General features: G+C 37.3%; 1 protein-coding gene across 1 annotated transcript in view; it reads right to left on the reverse strand.

The window, feature by feature from the left end:
* Window positions 1–17,769, reverse strand: part of VPS13D (vacuolar protein sorting 13 homolog D) — a 193,845-nt gene that overhangs the window by 147,038 nt on the left and 29,038 nt on the right. The window contains exons 21-30 of the mRNA XM_065421413.1: window positions 15,129–16,163; window positions 13,198–13,288; window positions 12,005–12,131; window positions 10,396–10,576; window positions 8,328–8,510; window positions 5,203–5,431; window positions 3,802–4,012; window positions 2,255–2,426; window positions 934–1,046; window positions 222–431 (exon numbers count right to left, since the gene is read on the reverse strand). Of these exons, the coding sequence (XP_065277485.1) occupies window positions 222–431; window positions 934–1,046; window positions 2,255–2,426; window positions 3,802–4,012; window positions 5,203–5,431; window positions 8,328–8,510; window positions 10,396–10,576; window positions 12,005–12,131; window positions 13,198–13,288; window positions 15,129–16,163 (2,552 nt within the window). The remainder of the gene's footprint in view (window positions 1–221; window positions 432–933; window positions 1,047–2,254; window positions 2,427–3,801; window positions 4,013–5,202; window positions 5,432–8,327; window positions 8,511–10,395; window positions 10,577–12,004; window positions 12,132–13,197; window positions 13,289–15,128; window positions 16,164–17,769) is intronic.

A 17,769-nucleotide genomic window follows, 5' to 3' on the forward strand; every position in this document is an offset into this window, starting at 1 on the left:
GTGACACTCTGAATAAGTTTCCCAGACTTGAAGTAGAGCTCGGTGTAAGCTCAAAAACTTGTCTCTCTCACCAACAGAAGTTGGTCCAATAAAAGATATTACCTCACCCACCTTGTCTCTCTTGTTGACTGACATCACTATAACAACACTGAATACTTTTTTGTATCTATGCATTCATACGCCAATATGATATAAAGAAAAGAGCTCCTGGATTCACCTACCTGAAATGCAACTCAATCTGTATTGCTCCTTTATTACTACTGTTCTTTGATGACTGAAAGATGCAGTTGAACACATTGGGCATGCCTAGGGTTGTCTTCTGCCCAGCATAACGAGTGTCAAATGCCATCATAGAATGTGAAACCAAGTTAACAGATTTTGTTTGATTTGAGAAACTCTCAAAAAGCAACTTGGATTTCTTAAAGTCAAACCTGGCAGATTTAAATGAAAAGAAATATAATTAATTGTTAAGACTCTTTCTACATAAACTCCTACTAAAAAGAAGAGCCATGGAATCTCAAGTGTCTATGAAATGCAGACGGGACTTCTGTTTTTAAGGATTAACCTGAAAGTCCTTCAACTCTCAAACTGCATGGAATCCCATCTGTCTTGGAAGGATAATGGGCTGAGTCAACCCATCTGGAATTTCAACCCTTGGGTTTTTCACGCAAAGCCCAACTATTAGGTGACTGTTCTTATTCCAAAATACAACTTGGGAGAGGCGAGGAAATTAAGAGGTTTAGAGTAATATAATACTTGCCCATCAAACCATCTAATTCAGACTCCATCTAGCTTATGCATTCTGTACAAATATTTAAGTATCAATTTGTATAATAAATCAGCATACTTTATTTCCTTCATATCACAATGTTAAGAAAATTATTACACTTAATAAGCATTAATTCAGACTAAAAGCAGCAGTCAAAGCCATACCTGGCTAATGAGCTGAGTCCATCCTTTCCTTTAGGTTCAACCAGTTCCAGACTCACATTAACCATGTCAATAAGGAACGACATACAGGTATACACTTCTCCACTCAACACAGTCTGAAAATGGAAAACACCAAGATTCCCCATAAAACACCTTGGTTATTTCAGATCCTTGATTTAAGAATTTTCTAATGAGCAAAATAAGCAAACATTTATGAGGCCATATACAGTGTTTTCTCAACTAAACTTGATTAACGTACTTCAGAAAAGTTAAAGTTTAGAACAACTGTAACCACAAACTAGAACAAATGTAATTCAGTTCCACAGTAATGTCAACTAACCTGTTCTATTGGTTTTATAAAAAAGAATAATTTCAAATTCCTTCTATAATGAACATAATTTTGTTGCCTGTGAAACAATTTCATTTATTTATTTTTTTTAAATAAAGTACTCTCCATGTCAGGCTTTTCACCAAAGCCCTAAAGGAAACAACAACCCAACTACATTTTCAATTCCAATTAATTCCCTTCCCTGGAAGCTTTAAATTTACTCTCAAGTACTAATCAAATGATTAACTAGTTAAGGATGCGCTTTTTAAAAATAAACACTTATATGCTGCACATATTAGTACCAGGAAGGATTCACGCAGCCTTGTCTAAAATCTTTGGGGAACCCTGCATGTTCTTGGTAAATCTTCAAAAATGTAAATTTGCCTTCATGGTAGATAGGGGATCGGTGTGCTGTGGAGACAGTACTCGGGATCCCCACAAGGAACAAAGATTAAATTTGTTATTCAGCTCCTCCTTCCAACAGCTAACGACAAATACTGATTCATTCCAGATGGTGTGCTGTCTGGTCTTTCTGGAAGGATGGTATTTGATGCTGTGCCTAATGAGTAGGGGACATTCAGGACTCTGCTACAAGGCATCTAAGAAAAACCACACTAGAGTTTTCACTAAAACTCACAGTTTTCATGTTTGTTATAATATTGAACACTATTTTTTTCTTTTAAATCAGCAAGCCTGTTTAAATGCCACTACCATCCATGGTCAATTACTACTGTTCATAATCTCTTTTCAAAACAATCTCTGAAACAAGCAGTGACAATAGCAGGTTATGACAGAAATGACACACATGCTCCCCTTTATTCCTCTATTTGCTCCTGAGACAGAGAATTCCCAAACACATTCAAACAGAGAGCTTCACAACCACCATTGTTCTTCCACTAAAACTTTTACCTACCAGTGAAACAGTGTCTTTTAACAAACTCTAGACAGGATTTTTTTGCACGTTTTTAACCTAATAGAACTCAAAGTTTCTCTCACATGAATTCTTGGATCCTGCAGATCATAAGGTCGCATAAACTCTTCTATAGGTTCCCCAAGGTTATTCTCCAATAGTCCTCGAATCAGTTTATATTTACTCAGATCCAGAGAGCAATGGACTGATGACAGATTGCCATGAATTGATATGTCTGGAACTGCATGACTCATTTCCCTACAAAAGAGAAAAAATCTACGTCATAAAACCTTCAATTGCAATGCCTACTGCCCGGGAAAACAAACAACAAATTATCTAACAGAAAACAGTTTCACCTCCCTGACTGAACTGCAGTATCTCTCATCCAGATATGGGTTTCAATGGTATATGAGAAGATGGCAGATATTCTTCCATCCAAGACATATCACCAATTTAAGTGACAAATCATAGACTCATTGTGTTTAAGTGTTTTAAGGTAAAATTTTCAAAAGCACCTAAAGGACTTAAGTGCTGAAGTCTCATTAAAAGTCAATGGGTCTGACTGAAGCACTTAAGTCACTTAAGAGCTTTTGAAAATTTTACTTTAAGCCTAAAAATTACCTAAGTTCTTGACTACTTTCTAGATAAATATAAAATCATTGTAGAATTATAGATGTTCAAGAAAATGCCTAAAGCTTTTTTTAAAAACACTTATTAAAAAACCCCAAATGCTAACGCTTAATACTACCCCCGCTTCAAGTGTTTAGTACTTTGCACATTGCTCCCACTTCCATGGTTTGGGGGGTGGGATTTGCTAAGGGCCTTGTGCCTGTACGAATGGGTTTCTGACCATCAGGTGATTGGGGCTGAGTGAGGATTCTTGTTTGGAATAATTCCTAATTGGCCCTACCTCTGCACTGCTGGGAGCTTTCTTGAAATACCCTCTAACTCCTTCCACTCAGGCTTAGAACCAGCTGATGGAAAGCAGAGTGCATTGGAAGAACAGGCCAGGAAAAACAAATAGGAGGTCAGAACGGAACCAGTGGAGGGAAAGGGTAATTAAAACCACTTCTGCAGTAGGAAGGAAAGTTAGTTGAGAGGGTAAGAGTAAGAGAGAAGTGGAGTTTCTGCTGATGGGAAAAGGGGGGGCGGGGGGGAAGAACAGGAGAGGATTGGGAGAAGGGTTTATTGGGCAAGTTAGAAACTTCAGTGAAAGACAGCATACTCAGCCTAAGAGCTCTTAAGTGGAGTATGGAGCCTTTTGTGATAAGTGGCCTGTTTTTCAGAGATACTAAGCATTCAATCATTCCAACTGAAGTCAAGGCCAAATGCAGGTACTCTGCACCTCTGAAAATCAAGGAACATACTTAGGTGCCTCAATATGGATTTAAGTATTTAATCCTAGGCATCTAAATTTGATTTTTTTGTCCTTATTTTCAAATACATGTCAAAAACTATAGTGTGAAGTGCTTCTTATCATATTTACTTACAAACTGCTGGGCTGTGTAACATGGGTAGTAATATTTCAAAATATCAGTAAAGCTAGGGGGGAAATCTAAATCTGTTGTGGAATTAACAATATACATTAAACCATAGTATAGAGTATGAAATTATCCAGATAACTATAACTCACTTGTCTAAGTTTCTCTCTACTTGCAGCTTCAATCCAAAAGGTTCTGTTAAGAGACTTCCTCCTGTCTGCCTGACAAAGTAGGAAGGGAAGGTCAGATCTGCACTGGTGTCCTCCATAGCCTTAGAATACTCTCTAGAGTATCTCTCTGCAGCAAAGATGTCCATGTTCTGCAGATCAACCACAATGCAGTCTAACAGGCAGATATGATCCTCTGTAAGAAGACACAAGATTCATATATCAAGCAAGATCAAACATTCTGAACTAATAAAACCACTGACTTTATTGCAGAAGAAAGTTGACTTTATTATGGAAATAATTCTGTTCTGTTTATATTCTTATGCTGCTGCCTCCAACACCGTGGCATTTGATGCACATAAGCATTAACTCATAGGTATTATACCATGAATTCCTCAATTATGTGGGTGCAGAATGTGTCATGGAATCCACTTCATGCAACAAAATTGTGCACCAGAATTAAACGTTCATGTTTAGGCAAAAGTTATGTTTCTAATCCTTGTGACTGCAAACAACCTTAAAAACACGAATTGTGTAGTAACATCTTTCTGAGTTTCCAGACAAAGTGGGGGGGGGGGGAGGAGAGAGGGGGAAGCCACCTTGCAAACTTCCCCACTCTTCTCAATGAGTTGTTAATTCTGAAAACCTAAAAACAAAATGTACAGATCTCAACATTGTTAATTATATCACAGCTGATCATTTAAAGCTCAACCTAATTCCCACTGAAGACAATAGAAATACTTCCACTGACTTCAATGGGAGTTGGATTGAACACTGTTAACTAACTCATGCCCTCAAATCTAAACTGCTTATTACTCATTCCCAGAAACCAAAATCCCAAATGTCCACTACTCTGCCGCCCAAACCTTCAGCTTTCTCCTTCCTCTATAATGCAGTTATCTCCTGGCAATACAAAAACCTGTGGCCTGAAAATATGGGAGAGCATACAATAAATTCAATATCAAAACAAACAACATAGGACCTAATTTACTGGGCACATTTTTAGTTTTCATATTTCATTAAAATCTCATTTTTTAACATCTTAAATGAAACCTTAAGATTTTGAAGTACAACTCTGTGGGCAAGCAGTGGATAGGGAAATCTATCTAGGTTTTTTTCACCATGGCACTCAAATGCCCCTCTCTTCTGTTCCTAGGCTTCTGTTATCAATGGTATTATGCTACAGTGAAATGAAATTTAATTACAAACTATACAAAAAGGAAGGACAGACATTCCTACACCCTTCACATGAACAGTAGCAGACAGAAAGGTCAACCCTAAAACCATGACGTAACCATGCCATATAAGGTATCTCCTAGACTAAAATGAATAATTGACATTAAAAGGAGGAAAAGTTAAGTAGATGTTCCATTATCTCTCACATACCTGGACTGTCAGGGATTTGTGCAACAGGTGATTTTGGTGGTTGTCCTTGCTGCTTAGTCAATGTACTCAGTCCAGACTCACTTTTCAGATTCAGAATATTTGTTCCAGAAGATGATTTCATGAATAACCCTTCTTTCAGGCTCATGACCCCCTTAGATTCATCTGCATTTGTTGTTTTCTTTATGTTGTGTTTTGGGGTTCCCAGTGGTGAAGAAAATGGAACAGAATCCTGCTAAGGAAAGGAATACAGTCATTTACAATAGAGACTGGACTTCTAATTTTAAAACAGATTAATACATAGAGTATTCATGAAGTAATTTTCTAAAAAGTATAAAGGGTGGAAGCTGTGATATAACCACTAACCATAAACAAAGTCATCTATTTGGAGGGGGAAAAAGTCACTCAAAATTGTGGCCCACCTTAAATATTATAACAGATCCAAAATGAAGTCATATGATCACACATGAGCTCTTTGCCCCTACTTGTAAAAAATCTCTTAATTTTTCACTACAAGATTTACAGTATAATACATTTAGAAAAATAGGAGTGAAAAATCTACACATTCTTTTTTAAAGTTTCAGAAAAATATTTCATTACAAATTATTATTATTAAGGGGGTTGTATTTTGGATATTTCTGATATAGCTGGAAGTGTCAGACTGCATACATTTTATGATCAACTTTGTGCTAATTATTTTCAGGCCTTTGCTCACTTGGGTAAAATGATGACTGCTATAGATTTAAAAAAAAAAAAAAAAAAAAAAAAAAAAAATTTTTTTTTTTTTTTTTTTTTTTTTTTTTTTAAACACAGCATAGTAACTACTCCTCATAATCATATTCCTCAGATGAGGAATACTGTGAACAGAAAATTACTACAAAAATCATAATTTATTCATTTATTTATAGAAATGTTAAAAATGGTGCCTTTCTATATGCTCTAGGCACCTTTGACATGATATAAAAATGCATCCTAAGTGCAGCAAAACAATTTAAGGTAACTCCCCACTAGTAAACACCTTAAAATGCCAAATCTCTTTGCCTCAGAATAATTTCTCATCTTTACAATTACAATTCCCCAGAACGAAGAGGAGCTTTGTTTATGTTTGTGTTTAGTATTATACCTTTTCTTCACTCAGACTGTAGAAGTTTCATGCACTAAAGTTTTCCATCTTCAAAAGACAGCATGTAACATCAGAGGGTTGCAAGGGACCTACTAGTTCAAACCTACATGAAAGGTTGTTTGTTTGTTTTTTAATTTGTCTGGGTTTTCTGAACAGTGGGAAATGAACTAAAAATATGTTAATGTTATGGGGTCTATTTCCCCCCTTTAATGCTTGTATACTTCTCACTGAACGCTACTGGGGTTACACACCTTCTGTATACCCCAAATCCAATTCAAAGTTATCTTTGTGGGCTTGGGGTTTTGTTTTTTTTAAAACACACCCCTTAGATTTAACATTTTACCTGCCTGAGCTAATCACCACCTATTTTCCCCATTTGCTTCAGTAGTCTTGGATTTCTCACTTTCCTGCCCCTACAGTGCTACTACTAGAATTTGCTCTTTCACTTTTGTACTGTATTTGAGATGTTACAGAATGCCACCCCCATTCATAAGCCATTAAATAATTTCCATATCTTTAAATTTTCCCTCAAAACCTTCCTTTTAGCTTTAAATTAGGAATTTTTCTAGCTGTAAAGTTTAAGGCATTTTGGACAGGATTCTTTATATGCAACTTTCATCATATTCCTAATTAATAAAAAAAAGTTAAAGAAAGAACATGCAACCCAAAAATCATATCACAACACCCATAAATCCACAAAGTTATGTAAAAAATCCGAACATGGTCATCTTCAGGCATGTGTGAAAAACTTAAAGGAGAAATAAATGTAAGAACACTGCAAAATAAACCCAAGGCCAATCCTTATGGAATTCTACAAAATCACTGCAACAAAAAAAATGCACCTTTTTTAATATATAAACTAATTTTTTTTATATTATGTGAATAAGTGCTGAATTCCACAATGATCTTTTTTCTTTAAATGAACACCTAATACCTCTGCAAAGATGTATTAATACCTCACATAAAATGGGATCCTCGTATGCACTGCTTTGCAAAATCAAATCCTCAAAAACAAATTAGGGGCAGGGGGAAAAAATTTCAATTAAAGGCCCCAAATGATACACATCTTCTATTATTCAACATTTATTAATACAACTGCTTATGCAAAAAGTTCAAGTGATTGACCTTCACACAGCTTCTCCTTAATCCCCAAATATTAATGTAAATCCCATTTTAATCTGTTAATGCAGCAACATTGCAGCGTGTCAATTCTCCATTAGAATTTCATTATCACCTTGTAGTAGACACATCTCACATTCCCTAATGGCCATCTCAGCCACAGTTTGGGGAAGAAATGAGGATAAAGGATCAGAGGCATCAAGCATCCCGAAAGCAAGGGATCGATAATCAGTTTGCTACTAGTCCACTGTCCAAACCAGTGGAACAACATTTTTGAACATCAGTAGAAGGGGGAACAGTGTTTGACACCGGCTACCAACAGTTCATTTTTGTGCTGCAATGTCAGCCCTTTTCCATTTCTCCTGCCAAATGCTGCTTTCTATAAGAAACTGATCCCAAACAACCTACTTCGGAGGTAGAGACTGAATAGGAGGGTTCCACATACATTCCCTTACACAAATTACATTGCTACCCTTCTCAGTATCAGTCTCGCTTAATTTTGATCCCCACCAAAGAACATATGCTTGGCTTTGTTAAAGGGGACGGGGAGGAAGGAGAAAATACATCACACCACTTCTGCTCTCAAACTCCTGGCTTATCAAGCATGTTCTACTTATTCTTGGAGATCTAGCCCCACTTGTCTCTACTGACCCAATGGGAATTTTGTTTGACTTATGACAGCTGGCTCAGATCCTGACATTAATGACTAATTATTGGAAGAGGACTGGCAGCTGCACAAAGGAATTGAAGGACTTCTTGTACATCTCATTCAATATTCTGACAATTTTATTAGCAGCAAAACAGCTAAGATTGTAATGCAAAATAATATAAACAACATCAATAGGAGCTATTCTTTCAATTCAGAAATATACAAAATTGTTCTTACCTTGTCTTTTAATGAGAAGGTACCTGGGCTGCCTGCAAAGAGAAACCTGTTCTTGACTTTTAGTTTACCAAGATTAGCCACAATAAGATTGTTAGACTTGGAGCTTTCAGGGATAAGCAGGACAGGTGCACCAGCTTCAATGTCAAGAAAAACTCGGGAGGTTCGCTGTGCCTGATCTCTCACCTGGTGGAATAAACATCCAATTTAAAAGATACTTTGAAGTGCCACAGAATAATTTACCAAGATGTAGTCATTTTTGGTAATCCTGTAACACCACTGGTCATTTTTGTAATCTCTCTTTATATAAACTTTTTAAAGGTAAGATTTATTTCTACTGCTTCTATCATCTAATATGAAATAGCTTCCTCCTACTATGGCTCTTGACCGTTATATTATTAAAATACATTCAGAGGCAGTCCAATTAAAAATTGGCTCGTTTGCTGACAAATGCTGATAACAGCTAACGTTTATATTAATTTAAGACCAAATATATAGATGGACAGAAATCTGAGAAATTCTAAATTTTCTCCCAACCTACAATAGTGAATTCTTGTTTAAACTATAGAGAAACTGATGACTGATTTGGAAAGAAAGGGCTGCGACAAACACGGAAAACTAGCCAGAAGTCATGTTGAAGACAAGAAGAGTAAAGCATAAAACATTTTACTGTCCCAGCCATACTTGAGTTTGGCTGGGACAGTAAAATTATAGTATTATTTATACTATAAATAATAGTAATTTATTAATATAAATTAATATGGTAACACTGAAGTAAAATTGAACTATATAAAAAAAAAATCTAAACTTCAGTTTACCTACAAATTGTTGTTTACAGTCATCCCAGATTGAAAGGAAGTACATAATCACATCTGTAAATCATTACAGCTGACAACACTTTTCATCAGCTCTTTATTAGTGAAAACACATTAGGCTGAAATTTGATCAGCATATGAAAGAGTTTTTACCCATCTACTTCAAATCAGCCTAATTAAACCAACTAGGATTAAGGATTCCAGAAAGAATCAGGCATTCTTTGCAACACACAGAAGTACCAATCTAAATTCAGAAAATAGAGAATTTGAGCCAGCATTTACTGTTTCACCTTCAGAGTTTACCCTTACAGTCAGACAACAGCACAATATAAATCAATCCCCTTCCTCCCAGAGGCCAGTGAAAAACAAATTAACCATATGTAATCTCTCTTCATTTCCTGACACAAATAAATAAGCTCCACAAATACATGTATAAAAGTGCCAAATAAGAAGCCATGAGAAATTCTTTATACAAAATCCAAAATTCTCATGTATTCGTCATAATCAAAAGATGTGCTATGAAAATGGCTGTTGTTTCTTCCAATAGAACTCCAAGATGTTGTATATTTTCAGAGTATTGGTCCATTACATTTCTGAAAAAATACTGATATTACTAAAATAATATTCAGTCACCTAGTAAATAAGACCCAGATACAGTAAGGATTAACTTTCATTGTTAGAGTGAGAACAATTTAGGATTTCATATATTACAAACTGAAAAGATCAATTAGACCATCAAATCCATTCCCCTGCAAAGCTGGGATACATTTTCCTGATAAATTCACCAATTAGAACTTCTACATGAGATCGATGATTTTATTTATCGTAATACAGGTGTGACCCACAGGATAGCTGGTAGCAGACTGATTGATCTTCATTTCTTGGCCCCAGTCATACAACATGGGTCAAGATTGCAAAAGGTTATATGCCATCATATCACAGGGATTAGTATACACTGACATGCCTGACTAATGTACACTGACACATGCCCGTTTAAAATGTAAATTGGGGGGGGGGGGCAATCAGAAATGGTTTCCAGCAAATAAGATCCCTCATAACATCTAATATGTTAACAGTGTTATGCATCTCCTGCAATACTGGGAAATCAAACCTCATTACAGCCTAATACTTCTCAAGTTACTATGAGACGATGCGGTAAAACAAAGTGCATGCCGTTTTTCAATGGCCAGGAATGTCTACACTGTAGAAAGAAATGTTAAAAAAAAAAAAAAAAAAAAAAAAAAAAAAAACCATACTGTTTGTCCTTCAATTGCTGCTCTCTGGCGCCCTAGAACATCCTGAAGCTGAGTGAAATGTTGGATGAAAGACACCACCTCCGCCTGAAAGCGCTGAGTATGCACATACTGAACTGATGCCATCCGCAAGCTGACACGAATATCACACTCTCTTTGTAGCAAAGGGTCAGGTCGCCCATATCTGTGATAAAAAATAAAATATTGAAGATAATAAAAAAATTTAAAAACCCCTACATTTTTACATTCACTCACAATTGAGCAGCAACATTTGCAAATTCTGTTTCAATGAAAAGTGACAATTTTAACTTTAACAGTACCTTACACTTGCACAATTAAAAACTGAACTTAGAGCACAACTTGAAAGAATAAATTCTTAATTAAATCCACACATGTATAAATACCACTGTGATTAAATTAAGCTAGCAGAAAAATATGAAATTCTGAATTTTGACTGCTACTTTATCTTTAACTTAGTAGGTCATATATCCAGAACCGTGATATTTTATATCTCAAATACTGTATTATGTGTTACAATACTTCGGTCATAAGTGACGGTAAAAAAAAGAGAAGAACATTCAATTCTGAATTTCAAAGTGTTCTGTTGATTTAAGCTTAATGCTGTCTGAACAATTTTTAAATCTACTTATTTTCTAATGACAGAATATGAAGAAAAGATAGCACAAAATGGCATTTACACTGAGCACAACAAGCTTTAGGAAGTACATAATGTTGAAAAAGCCTAAGTCTAAAATGTAAGTGAGACCAGTGGAAACGAACTTATTGCAGTTCAAAAATGGTATAATTTATAATGAATGGGAAGTTTTGAGGGCACAAAAAAACCCAAATGTCATTAGAATAGTTCAGATTTTTATCATAACACTAGCTGATCCCCCTGAAGGGTCAAGGGCTGCTGGAATTGTGACACTAAAGGAGGTCCCCTCGCCTCTCCCACATATCTTCCCTTCTCACTTCCTCATTTATATATGCTCTGTAGCCTGCCACTACAAAAATATTCCATCCTTTAGAGAACACCATCCACACAGCCCTAGGCTAAACCTAAAGAGGACCATGGGGTTGCCTGTATATACTTTTCATGGGTCTGATGCAGAGTTCCTTAAAATGAGAATTTTGCCCAATATGTCAATGGGAGCTTTGTCTTTGTAAAGAACTCATGATGGGGTCTAGTGTGTTTATCTACACAACATGCTGCTTTCTAAAGTTTAAAAGTTAACCTTTGCTCTAATAATAATAAAATCTTTGTTTAACATTAGTTGTATCAAATGACACAAAACTGTTCAATTTAAAAAAACAAGTGCTATTTTATTTAGGGAAAGGTCAAACTTCTTTTTGTTTTTCAAATCACTCTTGACAGAACCATGAGCAACATTTTTAAATAATTCCTTCCCTGCTGTGTGTTGACAGATACCCATCAATTAAAATTACCAGTCAAATCCCTAAAAAGAGTTTATAACAGATACAAGAGTAAAATTTTAACATCACAGGCTTTCAAGATAGAGCTCTTTATAAGCTGAACATTCTAATGTTTTTTGATATTTTGTTTTAATAACCTGCTAAACATTGTGCAACAAGAAAATGTTCCATTTCATACTTGTAAGTTTGGAAAATGAGTGCCTCTTCACCACTTGTAGTGAAACGTTCTCTGTAAAACTCTCCATGAGAGGTAAGATCACTTAGGGACAGGCTTCCAATGCTTCCCTGTAGGGCTATATCTCCATCTACAAAACAAAAGAAAGACCATTTATTATCTACCTTTGAGGACATTAATATTAAATAACTTTCTGCAGTAAATCCCTTGTTACCGTACAACAGGCTTACCTTTACTGGGATAACCTAGACCTTTAACAGACTATTGAACAAAAGAGATGGGAAAACACAAAATCTCACATTCCAAAAATCAAAGCAAATCACTCCTACAAGTAAAATAAAAAGATTGTACTAATCTAAACAATTTATGTTGCCAAAAATAAGGTTTGCATATGTAGTCTAATCATTACATTTCAACCCCATGCCTAAAAATTGAGATGTACACATTCTGAAAAGTAAACAAAAATCAATGTCACTTTTTTATAAAACAGAACAAAAAAGGTTTCAAAAACTAAACAGATTTAGATCCTAGCTGATCTCCGCACCAAGAATTAAGTGTTCAGCGTGCTACAAGTGATGCAAAAGTTCCAAAAAGAGGTTGTTGTGAGATTAATCCTCCAAACCTAGCACCCTATTATGCACAACACGCTGGAAATTAACTTTAAAATATGACAATACACATGTCTGGATGGGGTTAATTTATAAGACTGGAAAAGAATGGCTGCAAGACTGTTTAAACAGAATAGTTGTGCACAACAACCATCTTTCATTTATATAAAGGTTTAGAAAAAACTAGACTGGCAGGATATAAATTGTCATTTACAGAAAATGAACTGGTTCTATACACTTGTGGAACCTCCAACTACTGGGAGTTACTTAATCTCTAAACCCCTTGATTTGAAACAGTAAGCCCTGTAGCTTTCAGGCTTAAGAGGGTATTCCTATTTCAGTGTTTGCAGGGAACACCATGTGACACAGGACAAGTCACGTGGGGAAAAACACTGCGAGCTACCTGATGCAGTGATTTAATCAATACCAATTAACCGCTGAAAGTCTGCATTAAAATTTGCCTGATCTGACAAGCAAAAACAAACTCCCAGTAAAGGAAAACCAGTTCAAGACACTATTCCAATGCAGCGATTCCTCTCATTCTAAATTGTATGCATTTTTTAAATATTAACTACCACCTATACTCACCAATCATTTCCAGATATGTGACAAGTTTTGACACATTAGCTTTAGCTAGCTCACTGGTTGTCTGATTCAACACTAAGGATAGGGAATGAACCTGGTCAAGCAAAAAGAAACAGATTAGTAGTATGTAATATGATCACATAACTGGAACCAACTTTGAACTGATCTAAAGAAGGGGGAGGTAAAGACCCTCTTTCTCTCTGTTATTGAAAACAAAAACTCAATTTTAAGAGTGAGAACATTTGCCTTTAACACTCATATCGTCCCCTTCACAGCCTCCACACACCGAGGCTATCTTCCTTGCCTGCCTTTCTGATGATCTGAGCCCCCTCTCGGAATCCCTCATGGTCATTCATTTCTCCATTGCATAAAGTTCAAGGTTTTTGTCCTTACTTTCAAGGTCCTTCACAACTCTGCCCATCCTTCCACATCTGCTAGTCTCTTGCTGCATTGTCCACTCTTCCAATAACAATCTGAACCACCCATTTTTCCATTTCTCCCACAGCTGCCTTTGCACTTTCCTCCAAGTACCCAATATACGTGGAACGTCCAACTGAACTAGTCTCTAAGTCCACTACCCTATCCTCCTCCATATGCCTTTTCAAGACATTTCTACTGTGACTCCTAAATGAAATCAATCCACTAACAATGGGTAGGTTGGGAGGTGGGTGTCATCCTTTTTAGTAGACATTTATTTACATTAAAAAAACAAACATTCAAATTATTTGGAACCCCTCAAGTTGCACACTCTCAGTTATCCTATGTAACCACAAGGATATATTACGATTACCTTCGTCCTCCTTCCCCTTCCCTCTTAATGTTTGTGCCTTGTCACAATTAGAATGCAAGACCCTTGGGGAAAGAACTGTATTCCTACGTGTCTATACAGTAACTAGCATAATGAAGCCCCAATTCTGACTGGGGCCTTTGGGACCTAGATGGGTGCAACAACCACCTGATTAGTCTTATGAGACTCATTGGGGGCCTCTCAACCCCCACTGAGTGCAAGTCTTAGGGAGCTGGTTGAGCACCCGCTGCACCTTAGGGATCTTAAGATTTTCAATCAACCACCCACATTAGCTCTAGGATTGTAGGTTCCACATCTTCCTTAGGAGGGTTCTTCAGAAGTCTCCCGAACACTCATCCTTCACAAAGTTTTAGGAGACTCATTGGGGCCTTCTTAATCCTTAACCCAAGCAAGCCTCCTGGGGCTTGGCAGGGGCCCTCAAACCTGTCCACTTGAGTGGAATATACAAGCCTCAAGGGGGTCATGGTGCCATCAGTGACTCTTGGGATGCTCTTTGGGGACCCAACAAAGCCAACCTCTCCCCAGAGGCCTTATGAGGCTTGTTCATCCGTGACATGGGAGGATGACCCTATTTAGGAGTCCATCAAATTCTGCCGAGCATAATAAGCTATCTGGGATGGCTGGGGGTGATGAGTTATTGGGGGTCCAGTCAGCCAGATAAGGTTAGCAGGCAGTAGGAAGCCTTCCTGATGTGTCCCATAAGGCTTGCAGAGGTGAGTGTGGGATTGGGGCTCTGACTACTCTCCTACTACTGAGTACTTGACAGTCTCTCTTACTCTGATTACCACAGAACAGGCAAACTCCAGTATTCCAAACACTGGCTATCCAAAACCCTTTTCTCTAAAAATCAAATCTGTTCCCTTACCCCAAATTCACATAAAATGCAAATTCATTATTATTAATCCCCTATTTTGCAAAGATTTTGTATTTCCTTCCAAAGACTTTTGTATAATTGGGAGTTACCACATAGGTTTTATATATATTGTGCGTAGGATACATATGAATGAATGATCTCCACTGTAAATATAAAAATGTTAACTTGAATTAAAACACAACTAAAATTTGCATAAAGCAATGTGTTATGGAGACAAACATGGTCAATGTCCAGCATCTGTATTTCTAGTACCTTAAGGTTCAGCTTGGTGTTTACAGGATCCTGAACTTCAGAAGTTGATAAGATACTTGCTTCCGACTTTACCATCTGCTGAATATCCTCAGGCTGCAGCTTCATAGCATGGTTATCAGCAGTGGATCCAATCCCAAAAAAATCCAATATCACCACCCAGGTTTGCAAAGTTATTAAAACGTCTAGACAGTTGAAGTCAACATCCACACTACGGTTAATTTTGTTATAGCGAGAAGAAAATTCAGAATGTTTCTTGTCCACTAGGAATATATTGATATGAACCAATGAATCATCAAAGTTATTTTTTCCTGAAGGCACCTTGGACTTGTTTAATGTCGGAGAAGGTGGGGGAGTCAAAGGATACTCAGAGTCAGCATCTTCTTTTTGTGTTTTACGGGAGGCACAAGTTGGTCTTTGGTACAACTGAAAGACATTTGGTGCTTCTTCCATGTGGGAAGGGAGGGAACGTGGCATGTCTGGATACTCCACATGGGATACTGAAGGGCAAGATTGGGAAAGATATTCCTTGTGCGCTAAACTGGATGGTTTGGGTGCTCCACGGGACACCATGAGGTTCTTATGCATAGAGTCTGGACTTTTTTCCAACAGGTCTTCCATCAGCAAAGAACGCAAGGTAATCTGAACGGATAAAGTATGTGGATGATCCTTAGTGAATTCAACATCAAAATCCTGAAACTTTAAGCTGACCAGACCTTGTGCTCCAAGTGTAAGATCTCCACATAACTGAACCTGGAGTTCTGATATACGAAAGTTTGCTTGAATCTGGGTAAAAGATTTTGTTTCCCTAACAGGCATTGACTTGTTTGGAACAGCAGAAAAGCTGGAATGGCTGAACAATCCATTCTCCTTCCGTTCATTCGAGAACTCTGAGCCTACACTGCGAAGCGATACTGAAGGAGAACTAGGACAAGTTGAAGATGTAGAACTGGATGCAAATTTATTCAAATCTTCATTGTAAATTAAATGGTCAAGGGTTTGCAAAACTTGCTCATATACATGTTTTGCTAACACCACCTGCATTTAAAAACAAATAGTCATAAGTCTAGTATCTATTAATATTTTCCAAGCTCAGCAAGTGTGTAAAAAACATCTCCATATTTTCTTAATGTTAAAATATCATTGTTTCAAGTACCTTAGGCCCCAACAATTAACTTTCATTAAAGTTCTGAAAACATCATGTAGCAAATTTTGAAAAACATTCTACTCAGAATCAATACTGCTTAGGTGTATCTACTTTGCTTCCCTCCCTTCACCACCTCCATCATTGTTACTCGATTTTTAAGAACATTCACATGAAAAAGGCATTTAAATTCTTAACATTTCATCTGTTCTACAGCTGCTTCTTCACATGAAGTCATAATCCTCCGTGTCACACCATCATAATTTCCACAACAACTAATCAATGTCACAGGCAGAGGATTAGCCTTTTAAAAAACAACATGGGCTCAATTCATGGGGAATGTTTGAAATACACTACATTCTGTTTCAGATTGAAGCCAGCATAGGCCTGACTAGCGAGATCCTGGTAGCTGGTACACAAATTGAACTGTTCCACAAATTCAAGATTTCAGCATCTCCCGTAGCACAAAACTTGTGCTGGAAACACCAAACTAAAAATCAGGGGATTCAATCCCAAAGAGAAAAAAATAATTTTTTGATCAATGATAACTGTGTTCAATTACAGAAACAATTTGATCTTCTAAATGCTACTTCATGCCACAGTTTTTGCAGGAATTGGATTTTTTTTAATTAATGCTGGTGAAAGTTACCAGAATGACAGCGCTGAAGAGTTAATTCTTCTGCCTATCGACAGACCAAGTACAGCATGGGCAGAGACAGTATAAGCTTCCCAACACCAGCCCAAACAACTTGACCTTGAGGAAACATTTCTGGGATGAGAGGAAAGCCAACTTTCTATTGTTATCTGTAGCAGGGTGCTGGTGCAAAAGCACCTAATTAGCCCCTGCCCAGTCAACTCCAATCAGGGGAAACAGTTTGGGGATGATGGAAAAGGCCTGATGCCGGCCTGAGGATTGGCATCACTTGCTGGCCTGAGAAGCCAAGGGCTATAAAGGCTGGGAGGGAGCCAGAAGGCAGGGGGGCAGCCAGGGAGAAGTCAGTCAGGGAGGGAACTGGAGGCCTCCTAGCTGAAGGCTGACTCTGCCTGTAAAGGAGGTGACTAATCCTGTAAAGCTTGTATATAGACAGACACTGGTGGTGGGATAACTAAGTAAATAAAGAAACAGGTGTTCCACAACCCTGAAGCCTCTCTGAGCCTTATTGGGGGTAGCAAGCGGGCCCCAGGAAGAGGGGCAGGACATGAACCCTGTTACATTATTGAATCCTTGATCTTTGTTGAGATTCCTAACAAGCATGCCAATTAGGACAATGGTAGTGGGGGTTCTTGGTGCTGTGGACGGAGGATGACTAGGAATGAAAGACCATCAACTCATTTCAAGCAGACTACCAAAATGCCTTATGACACTAACTTCTGGACAACATTGCCCTGGGTTAGATTTGAACAGGCAATATAGAGGTAGAATTCTGTATTCCATTTTCCAGTTCCCTAAACAACCCAGACCCTGACATTCTTCTATATCGTCAAAAAAGGCTTTTTAAT

This window comes from Emys orbicularis, chromosome 22 (assembly GCF_028017835.1).
Source record: "Emys orbicularis isolate rEmyOrb1 chromosome 22, rEmyOrb1.hap1, whole genome shotgun sequence".
NCBI classification, from domain to species: Eukaryota; Metazoa; Chordata; order Testudines; family Emydidae; genus Emys; species Emys orbicularis.